This window comes from Carlito syrichta, unplaced genomic scaffold, assembly GCF_000164805.1.
Source record: "Carlito syrichta isolate Samal-C Ts95f unplaced genomic scaffold, Tarsius_syrichta-2.0.1 Scaffold304573, whole genome shotgun sequence".
Taxonomy (NCBI): Eukaryota; Metazoa; Chordata; class Mammalia; order Primates; family Tarsiidae; genus Carlito; species Carlito syrichta.
The window spans coordinates 104,786-128,140 of NW_007248669.1; the positions used below are offsets into that span (position 1 = coordinate 104,786).

The 23,355-nt window shown below is 42.5% G+C and overlaps 1 protein-coding gene across 2 annotated transcripts in view; it reads right to left on the minus strand.

Annotated features, from left to right (window-relative positions):
• Nucleotides 1–23,355, minus strand: part of RAI14 (retinoic acid induced 14) — a 154,379-nt gene that overhangs the window by 47,165 nt on the left and 83,859 nt on the right. For both annotated transcript variants that reach the window (XM_008060261.2, XM_021713481.1), the window contains one exon: nt 11,191–11,321. In XM_008060261.2, coding sequence (XP_008058452.1) covers nt 11,191–11,321 — 131 coding nt within the window. The remainder of the gene's footprint in view (nt 1–11,190; nt 11,322–23,355) is intronic.

The window sequence follows — 23,355 nt, forward strand, 5'->3', positions numbered from 1 at the left end:
TATATATTTATATATTTTGAAAGCTAGGGGTCCAGTTTCATTCTTCTGCATATAGATTTCTAATTTTCTCAGCACCATTTATTGAAGAAGGTCACACCATCATTTTTTGCCAAGCCACCCACTGTTTCGAAGTTCTGTTGAAAACATAATCCCCTTTGCCATAAAAACAATTTTGTGGGTATGTTCTGCAAAAAAGAAATCTATGCTGTTTTACAATTCATTATACAATTCATTATAATAGGGAATGTTTACTTTTGCTTATAAAACTCAGCTGGGGCCCTTCAACAGAGATGTAACTAAAAGGCACAAATAAGCAGCCCGAAGATTTACATAAAATGACTTTGATCCTTTTACTGCTTATTGATATTTGGAATGTCCCTGCTTTTGTCACTTGGAAAGATCCCAAGGTTTCAGTACTTAAGAGTTTTGTAGCTCGCTCTCTCTCTCTCTCTCTCTCACCCCTGCCATTTTCTTTGCCCTGAAGGGAAAGTTAACTCATGGATGCTTCTATTAACCTCAAACAGCAGCTGGATGGCAGCCCAAATGCATGATGGCAACAGCAGCAGAGGCACAGTGGGGGGCCATGTTAGGATGCTGGAAAGTGGCTCAGGAGATCCTTGAAGGTTACCAACGCTGATCGGCTGCCTTGTTGCTGTGTGATTATGGCTACAGTACTTAATTCAGTCCTCTCACTTCTAAACCACATTTAAGGCAATTAAATAACAATATCATCAATAATAAGAGCAGCTACTCTATGGAAACATTCTGCGCTAAGAGCATCTCGAGTTTTAACTTGTTACATCCTCACAACAATCCTGTAGGGAGGTGGAATAAACCATTAGCGCTACCATTTTGCAATGGAGGAAACCAAGGCATAGAGAAGTTTATTAAATTGCCCAAAGTCCCAGAAATAACAAATAGTAAAGTTCAGAGTCTAACCTAGGTATCCTGCCTCCAGAGCTGATTTTTTTTTTTTTTTTTTTTTGAGTTGGAGTCTCACTCTGTCACCCAGGCTGGAGTGCACTGGCCGCTCCCGGCCACCGCAGCCTTGACCTGCTGGGCTCCGGTGATCCTTCCACCTCAGCCTTCCAAGTAGCCGAAATTACAGGTGCACACTACCACGCTTGGCTAATTTTTTGATTTATTGTAGAGATGAGGTCTCTCCAAGTTGCCCAGGCGGGTCTCGAACCCGCGAGCTCAGGCAATCCACTCACCTCAGCCTCCCAAGGCGCGAGATTACAGGCTGAGCCACCAAGCCCAGCTAGAGCTGATTCTTTACAATTATTGATGCTGAAAAATGAAACTATGTGCTGAATCACTCTACAAACTGATATGCTATGAAATATAACTTACTGGTAGTGCAACTCTTTAAAAATCAAGGTTTAAACTGAAAACCGGAAGTATTTGGCAAAAAGCAAACACAGACTTCCCAGTGGGGCAGATTAGAGTTGCCAGTCCTCTCACATAGATGGGAATGTCATCCAAGCACTGAAGCAAACAGCCTGCAATAGAAGTTTCATTTCCTACTGAACCACTCAGAAAAAGTGTGCAAGTATTCCCGAAAAAAATACCTTGGGACAAGGCTGTGGTATTTTTCAAGGCTCTTAACCCAAAGGAGACTTGAACTGTTGTTATTCAAAAGCTCATGAGCCCTGGCCTGGAAAATTCTATTTTTCAGAATAATAACAAATACAATTCTTTTGTTTTCTCATTACCAGCTGAAACAGATATTGGGAGGAAATACAAATTCACAGGCTACTTTTAGAAGATTTCAATTTTTCAGGCATATTCATTCACAGAAAACTTCCCCCAAACCATACTCTTTCTTGCCTCCTTCACTATTTGGGCTCCAGATATTAAGAGAGCTGCTACTGCAATTGGGTCTTCAATTCCTTCCACTGCCTCTGCAACCAGTTTTCACTTCCCCAGATTAAGCAAGTCACCAATGCCCACAACACAAAGAATGACCATACACCAAACCCTACAGGCCTTAGTCATACCCCAGAATACCAGATTGTTAGAAGGTTCCCTAAGGGTAACTGATCCAACATCTTCATTTCACAAATGGAGACACTGAGGCTCGGAGAGGTGAGGAAATGTGTCAAAGATCACTGCCCTGCCTCTAAGAGAAGTTTCTCCCTTCGTTTCCAAGAAAGGAATGACTGCGATCAGTAAGAGACTCATATACTTCATGATACAAAACAGCTTTCCCACAATCCCTTGAGAGTCTCAGCATCTCACTGTGGCAACAGGAGCCTTACATCTTGACCACCTAAAACTGCTTATATTTTTATTGTACTTCTTTTAGAAGATGTCTTTCTAGAGAGAAAAACTAATGATATTAAATCATACTTTTTTTAAAGTCAGAAAAATTAAGTATTCAGAATTAGGATTTGATCCAGAATCCGCCCTGTAGTGTAAAAGGCTCTACATGTGGTGTCCTGGCTCCCTATTTGACCTGCCATCTAGCACATTCCTTCCTCATTGGGCTCCAGCTGCAGTGGCTCCTTGCTGCTTCCAGAGTACATCAAGCACCCTCTCACCTCATGACCCCCTTGTCTTGCTGTTCCCTCCGCGGGGAGAGCTATTCCAGCAGAAAAGTGCAGGGCGCGGTGGTCTACACTCAATTCAGGAATCTGCTTAGAGAGGTCTTCCTTCCCCAGGCTTATTCAAAGTGGCTGCTCTTCTCTATATTTTCTTCATTATGTTTGATGTTGCTTTAAAGAGGTACCTGTTTATTGTCTGTCTGCTCCATTAGATTGAGTGTTCCATGAGGGCAGAGTCTTTGTTTTGTTTATTGCAATTTTCCTAGCACATGGAGTGATATATTTTTTTTAAGCAATGTAAATCTTTAGTTTTGAATTTGTCTTAGCCTAAAGTTTTTCTTTTTTCTTTTTAGAGAAAGGATGGAGTGGAGGGATCATGGCACACAGCTCTCTGCTGCCACAAACTCCTGTGCTCAACCTACTGTCCTGCCTCAGCCTCCTGCGTAGCTAGGACTACAAGAGAATGCCACTATGCCTGCTAATTTTTAATTTTTTTTGTAGAGAAAGGGTCTTGCTATGTTGCCCAGGATGGTCTCAAACTCCTAAGCCTCAAGTGATCCTCCTACCTCAGACTCCCAAAGCATTAGGATTATAGGCATAGAAAAAAGTATAAACAAAGTCACAAGTCCTTAGTTTTGGTGTTAGCTCTGCCATCCCCAAGTTATGAGACAATAAAGTCACTCAAATTCAGTGGTCTCAGTTTACACATCTGGTCTACATGATCACTAAAGTGTTTTTCATCTGTAAAAGTCTATGATTCCAACCCAGCCTACCAAGGGTTTTACAACACTTATTTGCTGGAACATCTTAAATCCTAGGTCACTAAGGCTTAGGTCACAAAGAATATTTCAGGGGACCAATCCTAACAATAGGATTAAAAGGCCTGGATTCCCATTTCAGATTATAATCTGAGAGTGAGGAAGGCTGTACAGTCTAATAGCTTCTATTGGTGTGGGGGTAGGGAAGACCTTGAAAGACTGAATTCTGCTCTACTAGTGAGGATTAAACCTATTGGCCCAGAGAGAAAGTGCTGTCAAAGAGAAGTCTTGTGGTTCCCTTGCCTTAGATTTCAAAAGAGCTGCCGCTACAGTAGCAACTCTGATCACTGTTTCTATTAGGAACTGATGTAGCAGAAACTTTGAGAGGTAGAAATATTTGTTTGCCTTTCCCTGCTGAAAAGATATAATAAACGATGACCAGCATTTTTTTTAAAAGGCTATAAAAAGAAGATTACTGTCCTTTAAATGCCCATGATGTGCTAATTAATATAATCCATAGTAGTACTACTGGGGACAGGATCTCCTGGGGACAGAAGAAAGAGACACTGGAATGAAAAATCACATACCGGAGAGCTAAGAAATCCCGTGACACTTAATCAGAGCATCAGTTTTTTTTCTTCAGAATTGTTTGATTTTATGAATGTAGTCTGGAAGTAGTACTTGATCATTATAAAATCTCCATTAGAGCAAATGATTTGTATGTTGTATTCACTGATACACACCCCAAGACTCTAGTACTTAGAATACATGATTTGTACATTCCAGAACCTCTCAGATCCACAATTTCCTTTTCATACATTTACTTCAGGGTGAGTGAGAGCATCAAATGAGAAATACCTGAGACAAATTAACAAGGTCTTTAAAATGAGTGGAAGAATGACCTGTTGACTGAATGGATGGCACAGGCAAAAGTCCCTAGCCTAGTGTTGGGGCACTTGATACTGATATACTTAAGAAACAATTTATGGCCAGGCAACCAAATTATGGCCTGTAATCCCAGCACTTTGGGAAGCTGAGGTGGGAGAATCACTTGATACTAGGAGTTGAAGACCAGCCTGGGCAACGTAGAGAGACCCTATCTCTATTTTTTTTTTTTTTAAAGAAAGAAACAATTTCATTCTTATGAATTAGGAAAGGCTGGGCTCTGACCCTGATAATTTAATAATAGGAATACGATATTTACACAGGTAACCAAGACCTATTAAATCCTAGACGTTTTAAAAGAGGCAGTGGCAAGAGAGAGTGCACTCACTTCGGAAATTAAAAAAGCCTTCATGAAAGACATGGCAAATTGGGCTTTGAATGATATGCCAGGCTTGGTGGGATGGGTGGTGGCGGCCATCTTGAAAGGCAGGAGCTGAGGTGAGAAAGCAGGAGTGTTTCTAAAGGACATGCACTCATTAATGATCTTATCTGTACCAACCCCTGAACTGTGTGGTTGTTGCTCAGCTTGAGAATCTCCTGTTCCAGCATGCCTTCTCCCATGTGATAGTGGCTGAGGGCAGGTCGCTCACTGTTGTGTGCTCTGAGATCCATCCCTGTCCTCCCCTGCTCTACTCTCTGTCACAGCCAACTACGGTTCCCAGGCTCTCCTGACCTCTGCATTCAGGATAGGTCCAGCAGTAGAGGGAACAGCCAGAAAGCTTTGACCCTGGGCAGTAATTACTCATTTGAGTGTCTAAAATCTTTCAGTCTCAATATATTTCATCCAACTTTGAAAACAGCTTTATGGTGAAAAATCTTGTGATCCTACCAACATTTTAACCAATGTAGTTCCTAATTTCCATATCTCATCCATTTGCACCACTGCTGTGGTTACATCTTCCTTCTAAAGCACAATTTTACAAGATGAGTTCAGTTTTAACATATAACACTGTATCCTTTTAAAAACTCAGGAAATGGTGGCCTCAGCCTGTAATCCCAGCACTTTGGGAGGCTGAGGTGAGTGGATTGCCTGAGCCCGCGGGTTTGAGACCAGCCCAGGCAACTTGGTGAGACCTCTCTATAATAAATTTTTAAAAATTAGCTGGGCGTGGTGGTGAGTGCCTGTAGTTCTGGCTACTTGGAAGGCTGAGGTGGAAGGATCGACGGAGTCCAGCAGGTCGACGCTGGGGTGGCTGTAATTACAGCATGCTACTGCACTCCAGCCTGGGTGACAGAGTGAGACTCCAACTCAAAAAAATAAATAAAATAAAATAAAAAATAAAATTCAGGAATCGTTACTTTAATATAATTTACTTTAAGCCAAAGTTTACCTTTTATTTAAATTTCACTTTGTGCACAAGCATTATATACATATATATGTGCCCGTATGCTAGAAAAAAATTCACCTGAGCTCCGTAAACCTTCCTCAGCCCACCTATACCCTATCAGGATGTCGCATCTGTTGGGAGCTCTGGCTAAGAAATGTTGAGTCTCACTGTAGAGTTTTTTGCTCAGTGGTTCTGCTTGAGCTGTCCATTCAAATCACCTGGGTGCTTATAAAACCCACTGCCTAGAAGTACACTCCGTACCAATTAAATCAGAATCTCTTCAGGTGGAACCCAGCATGTGTCAAAGCTGCCCAGGTGATTCTAATGGGAGGCGAGTTGAGAACCTATGCTCCAAGGAGTAGGAGTTGAGCTTGAACTGCTAAGATAAGCTCTTAAAAAAGGGAAGGAAACAATAGCCATGGTGTGGCTAATTTTCTTTTCAGTTTAGGGGGGCCCTCTGTTCATGCTGTTCCCTGCACTGATACTGCTCCCCAACCCTCTCCCCACCCAAATTCCACCTCGAATCCCAAATTCAAGGCCCCCATCAGATCACACCTCTGGCAGGAAGCATCTCCAGCATCTTGCCCGTGCTCCTGTCCTAAACCCTTATAGTCAAGTTTCTCACAGGTGAGCAGTGAATTCTTCTTCCATATTTTCATCAGTTTTGTCTTCCCAACTGAATGCTATGCATCTTGCAGGCAAGAACCATATTTTCTTCTTCTTTTCTATCTACTTACAATAGAGTTCAGAACATTGTAGACCCAGGGAGTACCTCCAGTCTAGTAGATTAATGAAACATAAACATTTGGGCATATTTCCAAGGTATGAACAGAAATTATCTTGCTTTCAAAAATCTACATGACCCAAAGCAGAATGGATCTAGCACTTATAATCTTCATTTTATCACTCTGACAAATATCAACAGGTCTTAGAAAAGATATAGGGTGATTTTGTAGGGAAGGAAGGAGGCTGCAATTGCATATATAGCATGCAGCAATTTTAGGTAAACTAATTTGGCAGCTGTATGTGAGAAGAACTAGAGAAAACTGATCGGCTGGTCTGACTTGATCTGCAAGATCAAGTTGCTGGTATAAAATATCTAAGACACCCCTATTCTGAGAAAACAGGAAGAGAGAAAAGCATAACAAGCCACCATCCAGAAAAGCCCCTTATGGTAGTGCTTTGCAATGTTAAAGGACTACCTCCCCCTTCTTTATAGCCAAGCTACGCAGTCATCTAAAAATACTTTTACAAATTCTTGCTTTCAAAGTCAAAAAGATCAGGTTTCTGAAGTGTGAGCTACATAAAATGCCATATACATAGATATATATTTTATATCTATACACACATGCTCAGGTGGTACTTGTTCCAATACTACAGTCCCAGCAGTGGTTTTATTTAGTCTGGCTGTTCCTAAGACAAACACACATAGCTTTGATTAAATGCACATCCAAAAGTAGGGGAACCCATCTTGAAACAATTAGACTCTTCCACGGTAAGAGGTTTCAGGGCATTGACCTCCTCCCACTTCCTTGCATCCACTATGGAAAGAGAACAGCTGGGCAGAGACACGCCAAGCCTCACTCCATAAACACAGCCTGGAGCTATAACTCTCTGCTCTGCTCAATTTTGTTCTCTTCCGACCCAAGACACCACCCTTCCTTTATTCTTTTCTAAATGAATTCCAGTTGTTTGATTGCTTTGACTTTTTTTTTTAACCCCTGTTTGATCAGTCTTAGAGGGAGAAGAATTCCTGCTATAGTTTCTTATCTTCCCTGAAAGGAAATATTCTAGGAAGAAACGGAAAAGTGGAAGGCATTACCAAATCGCCCATCTGGTTATTGACCTTGGGTTATAGAGGCTTCTGGAGAATGTCTGCAGACATGGTTGCCTTTGCCGCCAAATTCTTGGGACTTTCTGGGCTGTCTGGTTCTCTAGGTGGTAAAGGCTGAGTATTTCTCTACTTAAATTGCCCTGGAAGCTGGAGAGCAATGTCAGGTTGTGATGTACACCAGAATAGTTCTTTCCCCCCTTGAATCCCAAGTTAATTCATCCCTGGGTAATTTACCCATGAGGCACTATCAGCAAAAAGAGAGTGTTTTCTCCACAAGAACCACACTGAAAGGTCTTCCACAAATAACTCACTGAAGTCCTCCTTTGTGCTTGGAACAATGGGAAAGACCAACACAACAACAAAAATTATATGATCCTTGGCCTCAGGGAGCTTACTATGTTGCATGGGATTCTAGTCTTTCAGAAAACAAAGGTTTTTCTTAAATGGAAACATTTGTGTTTGCCCCTGCCCATTTGATTTAATAGAATAAAGCCCAGTACAGGGGTACACGCCTGTAGTCCCAGCTACTCCATAACTGAGGCAGGAGGATCACTTCAGTTCAGATGTTTGAATCCAGCTGGACAATACAGCAAGACCCTGTCTCAAATTAATACATAAATTTTAAAAATAAAATAATACTTTAAGTTCTAAGTCAATATTTCCAGTATTTCAAAGAGAAAAAAAAGTCAAAAAAAAGACTGAGAGAACCAGGGAGGAAAGCATTCTGGGTTGAATGTAAAACCTGGGCCAACAGGTGCATATTCTGGCCTGAAGGAAGACAGCTTCATCTTCAGAAGAAGACAGAGGGGAAAGGACATTTAGGTAAGTAGGGCAGAGCCAGGGGACAAATGCTTAAATGCCAAAATCAGGCCAGGCTCGGAGGCTCAGCCTGTAATCCCAGCACTTTGGGTGGCCAAGGCAAGTGAATTGCCTGAGCCCGCAGGCTCGAGACCGGCCCGGGCAACTTGGCAAGACCTCATCTCCACAATAAATTAAAAAATTGGCTGGGCATGGTAGCATATACCTGTAGTTCCGACTGCTTGGAAGACTGAAGTGGAAGAATTGCTGGAGCCCAGCAGGCCGGCTCTGGGAAGGCTGTGAGTGTGCCACTGCACTCCAGCCTGGGCTGTGAAGTGAGACTCCAACTCAAAAAAAAAAAAAAAAGCCAAAATCTGTATTGTAGATTATCAGGCAATTGTAGAGTCCCAAGCAACATTACATAATAGGTCATCACAAAAGCTCTCTAGAAAACAGGCCTCCGGCCTAATTTTGATGTGAAGCTGTATAAACCGAAGGGTAAACACTAAGAAGTTAGAAAATGAGGCCATGTACTGTCAAGAACCTAATTTTCAGGAGTGTGACCTGGTCTTATTCTTGAGAGAAACGAAAAACATCTCTTGCAGGTCCACAAACAAATGCCATCCCTGGAAGCTGCATGGGTCTGGTCTTGCCAATGGCTCCAGCAGAGGAAACTCAAGTCCAGCCCTGGCCTGCCACAGATTCAGAGCTGCTCCTGGGAAGTTACCAGTTCACACGCTTCCAAACCAAATGCACCTGAATAAAACAGGAACAGTAACAGAAAAGTCTCCGCTGCTTAGGAGAACCCTTCAAGTGTGAGGGCCATGTATTATACAATTCCATTTATATAACATATTCAGAATAAGCAAATCCATAGAGGCAGAAAGCAGATTCATAGTTGCAAGAGGAGAGGGGAAGGAGAAATTGAAGAGTGACTCTTTAATGGGCAAGGGATTTCCTTTTGGGTTGATGGAAAAGTTCTGGAACTAGAGAGTGATGATGATGGTTGTATGACATTGTGAATATACTTAATACCACTGAATTATATACTTTAAAATGGCTAAAATGATAAATTGTAAATTATATGTATTTTACCACAATAAAAGAAAGAGAGAGAATAGTATCTTCCAATAGTCTGGCCATCTGTTCTACATATAATAAGTATCTTATGAACAGAAAGTACAGATTTGTTAAGGTGATCACAATCATAGCTAAGATGCTAATCTAAATTTCCGATCTTCTTTTTAGTGACCTTTAGTTTGGGAAAAACAATCATAAACATTTATCTCCCATTTATCTGGGATGACTATAGAAAGTTGTCTTGTACAGACATCTGCAAACCTGAATAGTGGTTCAAAAAGTAATCTAAAAGCCCCAGTGTCTATCAACAAAAAATTTCAGAACACAAATATTCTTGGGCCTCTCCTAGACCAAGTGATTCAGAACATCATGGCTCAATATGTTTTAAAAGTGCCCTGGCTGAGTGGAATGTAGAAGCTGCCAGGATTGAGAACCACTGATCTAGGATGAGCAGAGAAGGAAACCGGCTACTATCAAGTGCCCACCATGTGCCAGGGGCTGTACTAGCCCTTACACATAGCACCTACAGCTGAGGGTGCCCCCAAGAGGACGACACTCCTGGACTTTTTCTGGCCTTGAGCATGGTGGTCCCCAGGAACAGCACTCAACCCTTGAGAGAGAGGAGATCAGGGCAGATACCCCACTTTCCTTACCCCTTGGGTGGAATAACTGAGGCATACTGTAAATCTTGGGTAAGAACATTTTTTCTGTATAGGACCAGATAGTAAATATTTGGGGCTTTGTGAGCTATATGGTCTCTGCTATAAACCACTCACCTCTGCCTTTGTAGTGAGGGAGCAGCCATTGACAATGCTTAAATGAATGGGTATGGCTATGTTCCAATAAAATTTTATTTTTAAAAAAGCAGACAGTAGCCAGGCAAAGGTGGCCCACAGCTGTGGTATCAGTTACCTGGGAGACTGAGGTGGGAAAATAGCTTGAGCCCAGCAATTCAAATTCATCCTGGGCAGCATAGCAAAACCCTGCTCTAGGTCTACACAGATTTCCAGAATCCTCATCTAAAAAAAGTCCTAGTTTCCTGTGGTAGGAACCCATCCCTAATAATACCATATGTATATGTGTATATGTACAGGCTTCTTCCTTTCCCATGACGCCTGGGATCACTTGCTATAGAAACTACTTGCACTCAAATCCTTGTTCCAGAGCCTGCTTCTGAGGGCACTCAACCTATATCAGTATTTAATTTAAACACATAACTACTCTAGCAGTTAAGATCATTTCCATTTTCCAGTAAGAAAGTTGAAGTTAAAGGAATGCACAATTCATAAGCAACAGAGTTCATAAAATAAATCTATCTGGTTCCAAAGTTAATGCTCTCTCTACGATACTGCCAAGGTAAGGATGGATATAAACAAATACACACACACACACACAGTCAAACATATAGTTTTAATTATGGTAAGCAAGAGTACTGCATATGGAAAACCACAAAGCAAAATCATACTACTCATGTGATTACTGATCTATGTCAAGGAAGGGGGTTTAAAATAAATAATAACAATAGAAATAGTAAGATTTGATGGCATAGAAAAAATGTTTTCCTCTTTTATACTTTTTCTTATTTAGAACAGAATTCATTTTCCACCTCCAATTAGTTGCAACCTTGGTAAACCTTAGGTGAAATCTTTGGTTATTCCTGGGAACAAGTACAGCCATTCAAAGTCAAGCTCTATGTGTAACTTGGAATCTGAAGAGAAAGGAACTAGATTAAAATATCTTCTTACATATTTTAACACAGGAGTGGAGAGGGAGTGGCAGTAATTTCACAAAGTTCCCATAAAGGCACTGGTGAAATTCCCCTATTCTCTGGAATCCCAGATTCCAGAGAACACCCAGAAAACCCAGAACGAGCACATCCGCAAACCGGTGTTTCAGCTTACGCGGTCTTGCCCTCACTGTCGTGCTTGGTGGCGTTGGCCCCCTTCTTGCCCAGCAGTGAGGCCACTTTCTCCGCGTCTCCATTCTCCACGGCCTGCAGCAGCCGGTCATCATTCTTGTTCCACTCATTGGTCTGCGGAGAAAAGGAGGAAACAGAGGTAGTGAACAGTACCGGCCACAGTCACGCTGTACAGCAGAACGTTGGTCTCACTGAACAGCTGGACATTGGTCCTCCCAACCCCCCTGCCATCCTGTAGCTCAAATCCAAACCAGCCCAAATGAGCAACTCTAAAAATACCTTCTCTCTCACCATGGAGACACCCAAGAAGGCTGCTTTCCCAAAAGAAAACATCAACAGTTCAATGAAATTGCGGCCAATAAGCAAACCATGAGATAAAGATACTTCTTTTAACGAATGTTGGGAAGACCAAGCAACAGACAAGACCTCAAGGCCAGTTTACACATTAGCTAATTTCTAGCTGAGCTTGACAGCTGTTCCTCAGGACATTAGCCTTTAACCTAGTCCACAGCTCCCTCCCTCCAGCATGTTACAGAATCAAACTGGCCAGCAGCTCAAGGTTACCCAAGGGTTTATGGACACACAATCCTCCGTCTGCTTTTATTGCCTCTCTTTCTGGCCTGTTTACTGGACCCTGATTTGGGAGCTGGACACTGAAGTTAAGTAGTTGTCCAGGCGACTGACGCAACAAAGGATCACCAGAAACAAAACTTCTTCCTGAGCAAGCTATTAAACATCAAGCAGCTTTGAGTGAAGCCTCAATCATCATCAACCCCAAACCCCAACTGAGTAATTCTGCAAACAGCAGTAACAGTAAAGCTTTCATGTGTGTAAAACTAGTTTCTACTCTTAGGAGGGAAAGAAAACAGCAAATGGGCCTTGAGTATAAGACTAAGAAGTTTCAAACGTGAAAAGGCAGCAGTGAGCCATTGAAGGTTTTGGAGCAGAGGAATGAGAGAATAACAGAACCAGTGATTGAGAAAGTCATTGGAAGGTATATGAAGCAAACGGGATCAATGCGGGGAGAGGGAAGGGGTAAAAGATGCCAGACATATCAGTCCCTGGGCACCTTGCAGGCCCAGGCTGTCTTCCAGCCTCCCTTGCAACAGGTCCTGAGCTAAGCCTACTTTCTGGTCCCTTCAGCTGTGGACCCCATCACCCTAGAACAAACTCTTCTTCCCTTCCTGAAGCATTCTACAGACTCTCTGCTTCCTCGTGACCTCAGAAGAAATGAGCCGCCAGGTTTTTCATATTAAAGGCTTTAACCTGGGCCCCTACAAGAAAGCAGACATAGGAGATATTGAAGATTTAAAAGCTAAAACAAAGTAATTTTACAGGACAGCAGTCTTTCATGGCACCAGGAGTATGTTCCCAATCTCTGCACTGATGGATGAAAGAAAGTCAACAGGACTCTGCCCTTTCACAGAGCAAGGATGGGTCCAGTCACCTTCCCAACTCTAGCCCAGATGCAGCCCTTAAAGAAAGTCGTAGGCCATGAAGGAGTAAAATAGATGTGCCCAGAATCTGCATCTCTGAGAGTTTCAGGACTAGGCCATTCCCAGTTCTCAGGACTCTTTCCTCCCCCATGGACATCACTGAATGCACGAACAGAGTAAGAATGAAGTAGGTTTGAATGAAAATTAGCAGCTTATTCTCCAGGCTGCATGAACTTGAAGTTCAGAACTCAAGACTGACACATGTTGTGTGACCTTAAGTCATCCATAAACTGTGCCTGTTTCCCAAGAGTTTGGACAGGATGTCCACTATGATTTCTCTAAAGCTCAAAATCCTCTCTTTACAAAATTTCCCAAACCAAACTTTGATAGGGAGTATTCTAGAACAGGGTCTATTACTGGACCCTGATTTCATAATGAAAATGTCCTGTATCTGTGCTGTCTAATATTACAGCCAAAAGGCCAGTGATTCTCAACCAGGAGTGATTTTGCCCCATGGGGACATTTGGCAATCTCTGGAGACATTTTTGATTATCATGTCTAAAAGAGTGCCACTGACATCTAGTAGGTAGAGACCAGGGGTGCTCCTGAACATCCTACAATGCACAAGACAGCACCTAAAATGTCCATATTGCACTGAAAATGCTTAATGGTCACAATGCTTAGTGGCTAGTACTACTGAACAAGTGAACTTTTAATTTTAAGTTAAGACCTCAGGTGCTGGTAGCCAGGGACTACCATATAGAACAATACAGCTCTACATGACTACCTTCATATTTTTATCAAAGTAAGAATGTGTCTGGGTCAACAACCTCTGTACTTCTCCTACAGTAATTTATGCACAGAGAACACATTAGGTGTCATCTTTAGTGTCAAATCAGGTTTCCTATTGAAGGGGAATACAAGAAATATATCACCCCTGACACAAGCATTTATTAGTAGAATAGGAAGCTTTACTTAATGACACCTGTACAAACTGTAGCAAATGAGCAAATACCAAGAAACAAATTGCAGCTTATTTCTCCTGGAGTGCATGCTACATGGGAAAAAATAGTATACTGAAGAACATTTAGGACCAATGATCCCTACCTATATTATCCTAAAAGAGAAAAGCACTGTCTTTCAAAATTCTTTTCTAACCTAAACTGACCAAATTAAAACTGGAATGGGGAGATCCAAAAGATATTATTTCTAAGAGGACAGGACTACAGAACTGAAAGTACGTAAACAAAGGAAAGGCTGTATGAAAGGATTTTCTTTTCAGTGTTGCTGAGGCATTCCACTTTTTTTTTTTTTTTGAGTTGAAGTCTCACTCTTGTCATCCAGGCTGGAGTGTAATGGCACGCTCACAGCCACTGCAGTCTTGACCAGCTGGGTTCAGGTGATCCTTCTGCCTCAGCCTTCCAAGTAGCTGGAACTACAGGCATGCGCCACCACTTCCAGCTAATTTTTTGATTTATTGCAGAAACGAGGTCTCACCAAGTTGCCCAGGCTGGTTTCAAACTCCTGGGCTCAGGCAATCTTCTCACCTCAGTCTCCTGAAGTACTAGGAGTACAGGCTTGGGCCACCTTGCCTTGCCTTGCACTCCACTTTTAAGTAGAGGAAAATCTGATTGCAGGGGTTCCCTAAAATTAGCTCCACAGGGATATTTAGGGAGTTCAACTTCTGTAGGACATGGCAGGAAAGAGTACCTTTTCCGCTGCTCTTTGGAAAACAAGATCAATGGCATATTCCATGAGGTCTGAAATGCGTTTCCTTTATCTGAGTCTCTCTTCAGGGACACTTGGAACAGATGAATTAGGGAACATGGCTACCCACAAGCAAATATTTAATAAATAATCTGCAACATCACTCAATCTGTAAGTGGTACAGACAGGGCTCACGGGAAGCAGCAAGGAGTAAAAGAATACATGCTTATACTTATTGGAGGGCTTAGAGTTTGAGCCAAGAGAAGAATGGTTTAGAGCAAATCGGAAAGGTGAAGGCAAACCTAAAGAGGAAATGGGGTGAGGGTCTAGGGGAGGTGGGAGCAGTAGGTCATAGGTTGAGAAGGGAAAGGAAAGAAGGTAAGAGTTTTACTCTTAAAATTCTCACAAGTATACAAAAGAAAGAGGTCAAGAACGGCCCCAATTAGACCTCTGATCCAGGAATCTGCCTTCTGATTTGTGACAAAATTCTCTAACTCTGGGCCAGGCCACAGGACATACTTTCAATGAACTCTGGTATGCAAGACTGGCCACACCGTGCACCTTCCAGGACAGACTCAAGATGCTATCACTTTCCTAAGCTTGCCCATGGAGATACTTCCTGTATTTTCTCCTATATAACTGTTCTATCTAATGTTATATTCTCTACCAAAAATCCTACAGCCAAACACAGCATGAGACAAAACAGATGTTTAGTAAGTACTTTGAGTTACAGCTCTTGGGAATTCAGAAGCAAATTCCTCTATCCCACCCCCATCCCTCTGCTGAGTGGTACTACATTGAAATAGAGCATCAAAAGACATCTCAAAAAATCGGCTTGGTCAATCAACTGTTCAAAGGTAGAGTTGGTCAGATAAGCAGGTGAAGTCTGAAATTCTGTCATAACATCACAAAGTAATTCATTCATGCTACAGAATCAAGGACAGCTTCTGGAGACCACTAACATATAACAGTTGTATCACCTCTCACGACTTTCTATGAAAATTCTCTCCTCTAATTTGCATGCCCTCCATGGGATGGGCTTAGTTCCGCCTTCACAGGGGGCTCCTGGTCCTCTTATAGTTTTCAACATACGAATGGGTTAATCTAACATATTAAAATATGAGTTAGAAAGAAAAACAGATGCATCACATTTGATAAGGTTAAATGCTTAATGAAACTTTTATTTATTACATGTATGTGTATGCTATATAAAATATAAAATATATTCCTTACCAGAGAATCACAATAAAAAAACACTGGAAGCCACTGCATTAAGAATGCTCTGTCATCCCATCCACCCACGCAAAGGTTTATTCTAAAGCCGAACTCAAGGCCTGAGGCTCTCTTGAGCCTGTCCTGGTGACCTCTCTCTGTTTCTCTACTCCATCATGTCCCAGAGGGCCCACCCACTGATCCCAACTGAAGCCCACTGTCTAGACTTGATGAAATATCACATCCTGGTTTTTGTTTAAGAGTTCTCATTTTGTCTCCTGTCCCTGAAGGCACTGACAACAACCTTTATTTGTTACCCCCATGGTGCCTAGTAAATGCTCGGCATTTGCTGCTGATTTGAGCTGAAGGTTCCTCCTCATGATTAACTTAAATCTCTCTTGACTTGGCAAAAAACTTGTTTTTTCATGTTCACACTTGCAAACGTTCATACTTGCAAACAATTATTTAACTAGGTTTCTGATTTTTGTATAGGCTAAATAAATCCAACTCCCTTAACTTTTCTCCAAAAGGCCAATTTTCTAAGATTTTAAATCTCTTCACAACAAAGGAGCCAAGCCTTACAAATTCAATCAGGGTGAAGCCAGTGTCTCCAGTGACAAGAATTACCTGGGTGACTGTTTTGTTTTGTTTTGAGTCGGAGTCTCACTCTGTCACCCAGGCTGGAGTGCAATGGCACACTCAGGGCCTCTACAGCCTCAACCTGCAGGGCTCAGGCGATCCTTCCACCTCAGCCTTCCAATTCGCTGGAGCTATAGGCATGGGCCACCACGCCCAACCAATTTTTCTTGATTTATTGTAGAGGTGAAGTCTCACCAAGTTGCCCAGGCTGGTCTCAAACCCCTGGGCTCAGGCAATCCTCTCACCTCGGCTTCCCAAAGTGTTGGGATTACAGGCTTGAGCCACCACACCAAGCCTTGGGTGACTGTTACATCTGCAGACTCCCAGGCCCCATCCTGCAGATTCTAGCCCCAGTAATCTGTGGTGGAATCACTTAGGTCCAACAAGTCCCTTTGATTTTTTTTTTTTTTTTTTTGAGGTGGAGTCTCACTCTTTCACCCAGACTGGAGTGCAGTGGCCGCTCCCGGCCACCGCAGCCTCGACCTGCTGGGCTCCGGCGATCCTTCCGCCTCAGCCTTCCCAGTAGCCGGAATTACAGGCATGCATTACCACGCCCGGCTGATTTTTTGATTTATTGTAGAGATGAGGTCTCGCTGCCCAGGCGGGTCTCGAACCCGCGGGCTCAGGCAATCCAATCACCTCAGCCTCCCAAAGGCGCAGGATTATAGGCTGAGCCACCGAGCCCAGCTCCTTTGATTTTTACTGTCAGTTTAAGGACAACTGAAACCAAAAACTAACCAGAGAATTTATTTAAAAGGACTTACTTCCTCCACAAGGCAGTAAGGAAGGGGGTGGAGGAAGAGAAGAATTATTCACTTTTTCCTTGCAGAACAGGGTAATTTTGTCTCCCACAAAAGTTTTGGAAATGCCGAGCTCGGTGGCTCAGCCTGTAATCCCGTGCCTTTAGGAGGCTGAGGTGAGTGGATTGCCTGAGCCCGCGGGTTTAAGACCCGCCTGGGCAGCGAGACCTCATCTCTACAATCAATAAAAAAAATCAGCCAGGCGTGGTAGCGCATGCCTGTAATTCCGGCTACTCAGAAGGCTGAGGCAGAAGGATCGCCGGAGCCCAGCAGGCGAGGCTGCGGTGGCCGGGAGCGGCCACTGCACTCCAGTCTGGGCGACCGAGTGAGACTCCAACTCAACAACAACAAAAAAAAGTTTAGGAAATATTAGGCTTTCCCCAGGAATTGCATATGCAACATATTGGAATGTTAACAAAAGCACTGCTCATAATAGGCAATAATTACAAATAACTCAAATGTCCAATAATAGAAGATGGACAAATTATACAGTCAAGTGCCAGAATACCACACAGCAATGAAAATGAACAAACTACAACTATGTGCAACAATATGGTTGGATAGTAACAACAATATTGGTAAAAGAAGCAGGATATTTTTTAAAAAACCTACAATAGTATGATTGTATGTATGAAAAGATGGAAACAGAAAAAAATGGAACCATATTGTTTAAGGGTGCATACATAGATGGAAGTTACAAATAAAAGCAGGGACAAGGTAATCACGAAAGTCAGGGTCATGGTCGGGGTGAAGGTGTGATGTCTGATCAGGGAGGGACACCTGGGAGCCTCAGGGCCCACTCTGTTTCAGGACCTGGTTAGCAACCCCACAGATGCCCACTTTATAATACTTGTTAGACCATATATTCTTTTTTCATGTACTTTTATCTATATGGGATTTATTTCTCTTTATTATTATTATTTTTTTTTCTCTTTCTTCCTCCCTCACTCCCCTACCCTCCCAATGCACACAGAGTTTAGGGGAAAAAAGTCTTGTGGTTCAGTTTCTGATCAAGTCTACACCAGGTCAAATGCCTTTGGACAGTCTGCATTCTCACTTGCAGTTTCCTCACCTCGAAAATACAGGCAGAGTGATGTCAAAATCTGGCTCTTAATCTTCTGGAGATCTTATAAACCCTCTGGAAAATATGATAAACTTACATATGTTCCACAGAGTAATGCACATAAACACAAAAACTTGCATACAATTTCAGAGGTTTTCCGGCTTAAACATCTACCCGGCCCATCCACAATCCCAAGTGAAGAACTCCTGATATAGAAAAGAAGAGACAGGCTTCAAACTCAGGCTTGAGTTGGAATTCCAGTCCCACCTCCTCCATTTAGGTAGTCTCAAGCAGGTCCTCAACACCCCTAAGTCACTATGTGCTTGCCTGTGAAATGGAGGAAACCCTACCTACCTGTAAATCATCCTGAAAATTAAATGCAAGGTACATAAACAGGCCTGGTACATGTTAGGTACCCCTCCTCCTCAAATAGTGACTTTTCTTCTTCTGGAATTAGATTATCTGCACTGGTCTTTCCTGATGAATGCTCTATGAATCTTGTAATATTTACAATTTAGGACTGACAGTCTATTACCCTCTTGGAGGCAGATAACGCCTTAATGCAAATTTTCTACTACGCTCCTTAAAAACTACACTTTAAAGGGCTCTAGAGAAACATTCACAGATATAAAATTAAGTATTTTATTGAATATGGCTCACTCTTCTAGGAGACTGTTTAGCAGACGCTATTTCAACAGAGCACATTGGGCCACATATGTGAGTTCAGGAAGCCATATGTTATGCTCCAGAGACATGTGTAACGTGTCAGCTATGAAGGGCAGCGTGCGGGAAAGGCAGCCCTTACCCTCAATGTGGGCTCCAAACATTCCTGCTGATATATCACAAATGAGATTTTCAATGGCTGGCCGTTAAGTTTCCTATTCATCCAATCATTTCCAAATGACACTGACTTGCTTAAGGGTTTTCCCTTGAAGCTTGGCCTTTTCAAAGCCTTGCCTGCCTCTATCTAGAACAGCAAACACCATGTCAATGGGGTGATGAACACTGGGGCTTTGGCAACCGGCAGTGTCTGCCCTTGGCCAGACATGGCATCATCTTCTTTGATTTTGATTTAACAATTGGGACCTGAAAAACCAGTGGAACCCAAATGGTCATGGACATCTGGCTCGTGTGGAGGTTTGAGTCTTTCAATATATCAGCCTAATGAAAATAATCCAGCAGCACAGAGCAAGCCAGGAAGGGAAAGCATTTCTTTGACTTTGAGGAAAGACACTAAAACCCGAACCATCACAAATTAAAATAGCTCTTGTCGTATGGATCTGCTTGAGCAGCCATCTGGAGGAGTCTATTTGAGAGATTATCTTTGGAATAGCTGCGTTTCTCCCTCCAGTTTACGGAGAGCAGACTGTTTTGCCAATATAATCAGAAAGGCTAAGATGAAAGTCAAAGTAAACTATTTTCCCTGGGAAGGTTTCAGACTCATACTGTCCAGAAAAAATGAGCACACACCTCATCATTTTTAGAGAGAGGACAAGAAACAGGCAAGCTTCAGCCCACATGATGTTTTCCCTTGTTGACTCCTGTTGACTATACCAGTTAGTACTTATTATCTACCAGGTGCAGAGTAATAAATACAGAAGGTTATAGATGTTACAGATAAGTGAGACCTAACCCCCTTCATTCAACAAACATTTACCCAGACTGCGTTTTCCATGACTGCCACAACCTTTACCAAATATTCTATATAGTTGCGGAGACAAAATACTAAAAATATGCCAAAAATACAAAACAGGATATTGAAAGTGGCAAAGTGAAAGAAATGGAGACTTGACATAATAGAAAGGACTGACAACTTTCAGCTGGGTAAGAAGGGAGTTTCTTGGCTGGATTGTGAATGTCACTCCGCAATGAGTAATATTTTGGTTAACAGAGAAAAGAGAACACACGGATTAGAAAATACTGGATGTATTTAGTAGAGATTATAAATATCAAGTTGATCCAAGTGAAGCCTTACAAGACTGCTTGTTCTCCTTAGTGTTCATGGAAAACCCAGAAAATTACCAATACATCATGACATAAACATTTGACCATCCTCCTAGTTTTAACAAGCCCAGCAGTTTCATAAAGCACTTTCCATATATTGTTAGTTATTTCTGACTAATACCTGCTAAGTTTATCTAAAATGTTCTTTCCCTTTCTATACATTTTTATTTCAGATTATTCACCCTGAAATCTGTCACCCTCCCTTTAGTGTACTGTGTGTCAATGCTTCCCAAGGTCCTGTCCACATAAATGTGGAACTCTGTGTCATGAATATAATGCATAATTATAAACACTTGCATTCAGAAACAGGCTCGTCCTTTTGCCCTACCCACGTCAGCAAGCTACTCCTCGTCATTGCTCCCCTTGCCCCAACCGTATTGGCCCTCAGGACCTGGTTAGTTCTTCTTGTTCGGCTCTCCCACCGTTTTTCTTCTGCAGCACTTGACATGGTTGCAATTAAAATTCGTATTTCTAAAGTATCTGTAAAGGTCTGTCGACCTCCCACTGGCCTAGACTTTCAAGGCATGGCTAAAGGCCAGCACCTGTCATGTCCACCACTAAACCCCAGGCCTCCCACCCACCACCCACCAGATGATAGAGGCTCAATTCAAGCTGTGCATTGAACAGCTTCCTTTCTTCTTTCCACCTTGGGCACTGCTATTAATTAACCCCTTCTCCACTGACTCCTTTGTCGCAGTCTACAGACGTACTTATATTCTCTGTAATCCTATCAGATCCTCTGTATTCCTTTCTCTATGTTGACCAATGTTAAAAATATATTTTAAAACTATGTCTTGAATATGAGCAATTTAATAATAATAATAATAATAATAATAAAAGGCACAGTCTCATTAGGGCAGAGATAAGTCCAGAATAGGTCAAGCCAATTTTATCTTTCAGAGAGAAAAATTATTCCACCCAATTCAATTAGTTCCAAACACTCACTTATTTACATTCATTTTTGAGAGAGAGAGAGAGAGAGAAAGAGAGAAGGAGAGGAAGAAAGAGGAGAGAAAGAGGGAGAGGGAGAAAGAATGAATGAGGATGTTAGTCAGAGTTAGACACTATGTGAAGTTTTAGGGATAAAAAGATTAATAATTAATCTTAAGAAGCCCACAGACTTCTGAGGACAGAAACACACCTAATAACTACTTATATCATTGTCTATCATATATAGAGAGAATATAAGTATGTTTGTAAACCAAAACACAAAGCTAGATTAATGCTGTGAACTAAGTCCTATGAAATCCCAAAGAAGGTGTTTTTACTACTAAAAGTAACTTAAAATGTACACAGTGCTGGAACTGTACTACATTACAATTTAATCTTAACCTATGAGGGAGTTACTATTATTAGCCCATTTTACAGATGAGAAAACTAACGCACAGAGAGGTTAAGAAACTCACACAAAGTGCCCAGGGTCAGTGGTTTACACCTGTAATCCCAGCAATTTTGGAGGCTGAGGTGAGAGGATTGCCTGAGGCCAGGGGTTCAAGACCAGCCTGGGCAACTTGGCGAGTCTTTGTCTCTATAATAAATCAAAAAATTAGCCAGGTGTGGTGGTGCATGCCTGCAGTTCCAGCTTCTTGGAAGGCTGAGGTGAGAGGATTGCCTGAGTCCAGGGGTTCAAGACCGGTCTGGGCAACTTGGCAAGACCTTATTTCTACAATAAATCAAAAAATTAGCCAGGCATGGTGGCGTGTGTCTGAGTTCCAGCTTCTTGGAAGGCTGAGGTGGAAGGATCACCTGAGCCCAGGTAGAGGTTGCGGTGGCCGTGAACATGCCAGTGCCTTCCAATCTGGGTGACAGAGTGAGACTCCTACTCAAAAAAAAAAAAAAAGGAAAAAAAAGAAAATATTCCAGTTACAGTATAGTTGGTTCTCTCCAGAGGATAGAGCTAATACAGTACAATAAAAGGGAAAATGAAGGAAGAAACTTTTTAGGACGAGAAAATTTAAATGTGTTTATAGATATAAATCTATAAGAGAGTCAGTGGAGGGTGAGACAGAATGGAAAGTATTAGGAGGGGAGTAGATAACTGACTAGAAGGGACTGAGAGGTGGTGGAACTGAGGATTCGATTCAGCCAGATCTTTGTAAATTAGAGTCATGTTCTGCCTCTGAGATAGTAAAGAGGAAGAGGAGGGTAAGTAAGGATTCAGTGGTAGAGGGGAAGTCACCATCTGTTGTTTTATGACTCATGTATTCTTGGGGAATCAGGAGGCGGAGTAAGTAGGGTAGTGGGCTAAGAAACCTGAAAAACTGTAATGCTCCAGAGGGAAACGAGTAAGGAAACCCACTTGAAATGACGATCCTTCTGCCTCACCCTTCCAAGTAGCTGGAACCACAGGTGCACACCCCCATGCCGGACTTCTGTTTTGATTTATTGTAGAGATGAGATCTCACCAAATTGCCCAGGCTCATCTCGAATTCCTGAGCTAAGGCAATCCTCTCACCTCGGCCTCCCAAAGTGATGGGATTACAGGCTTGAACCACCACACCTAGCCCTAAATGAGTAAAGGGGGTTTCAGGCAGCACTGACAGTCCAGTTAAGAGTTGGAATTCTAACTCCATAAAGAAATGATTTGGTAATACTATGTGATTTTTCATTGGAAGCATCAGGTAGGACAGGAGCAAGGGGTAGATGGCTTGATCTATCCCTGGAGACTGGAGAGAAAGGGAATGAAGCAGAGATTCCAGGGTCAGAAGGATAGGGAGTGCCAGCGAGAGGGTACTCCCATCCCTATAGCTCAGAGATGGGATGTTGGATGAGTCACTGATATGAATATTAGAGTTCCGAGGATGATGGAGGAAAAGAAAAATCCTAGAGAAGTATCAGGGAGCACTGTGGACGTCCCTAAAAGATGATGAGGAGTGGGGCTCGGTGGCTCAGCCTGTAATCCCAGCACCTTGGGAGGCTGAGGTGAGTGGATTGCCTGAACCCGCGGGCTCGAGACCTGCCTGGGCAACTTGGCGAGACCTCATCTCCACAATAAATCAAAAAATCAGCCGGGCGTGGTAGCGCATGCCTGTAATTCCAGCTACTTGGAAGGCTGAGGCGGAAGGATCGCCGGAGCCCAGCAGGTCGAGGTTGTGGTGGCCGGGAGCGGTCACTGCACTCCAGTCTGGGCGACAGAGTGAGACTCCAACTCAAAAAAAAAAGATGGTGAGGAATGTGAGATGGGATAACCCAGCATAGCCATAGAACAGTGAATGTCAACTGAGAAAGGAGTCATGAGATTGTAGAGCAATGTCAAGCCCTACAAGGAAATGGCTTCTTGAGATTTG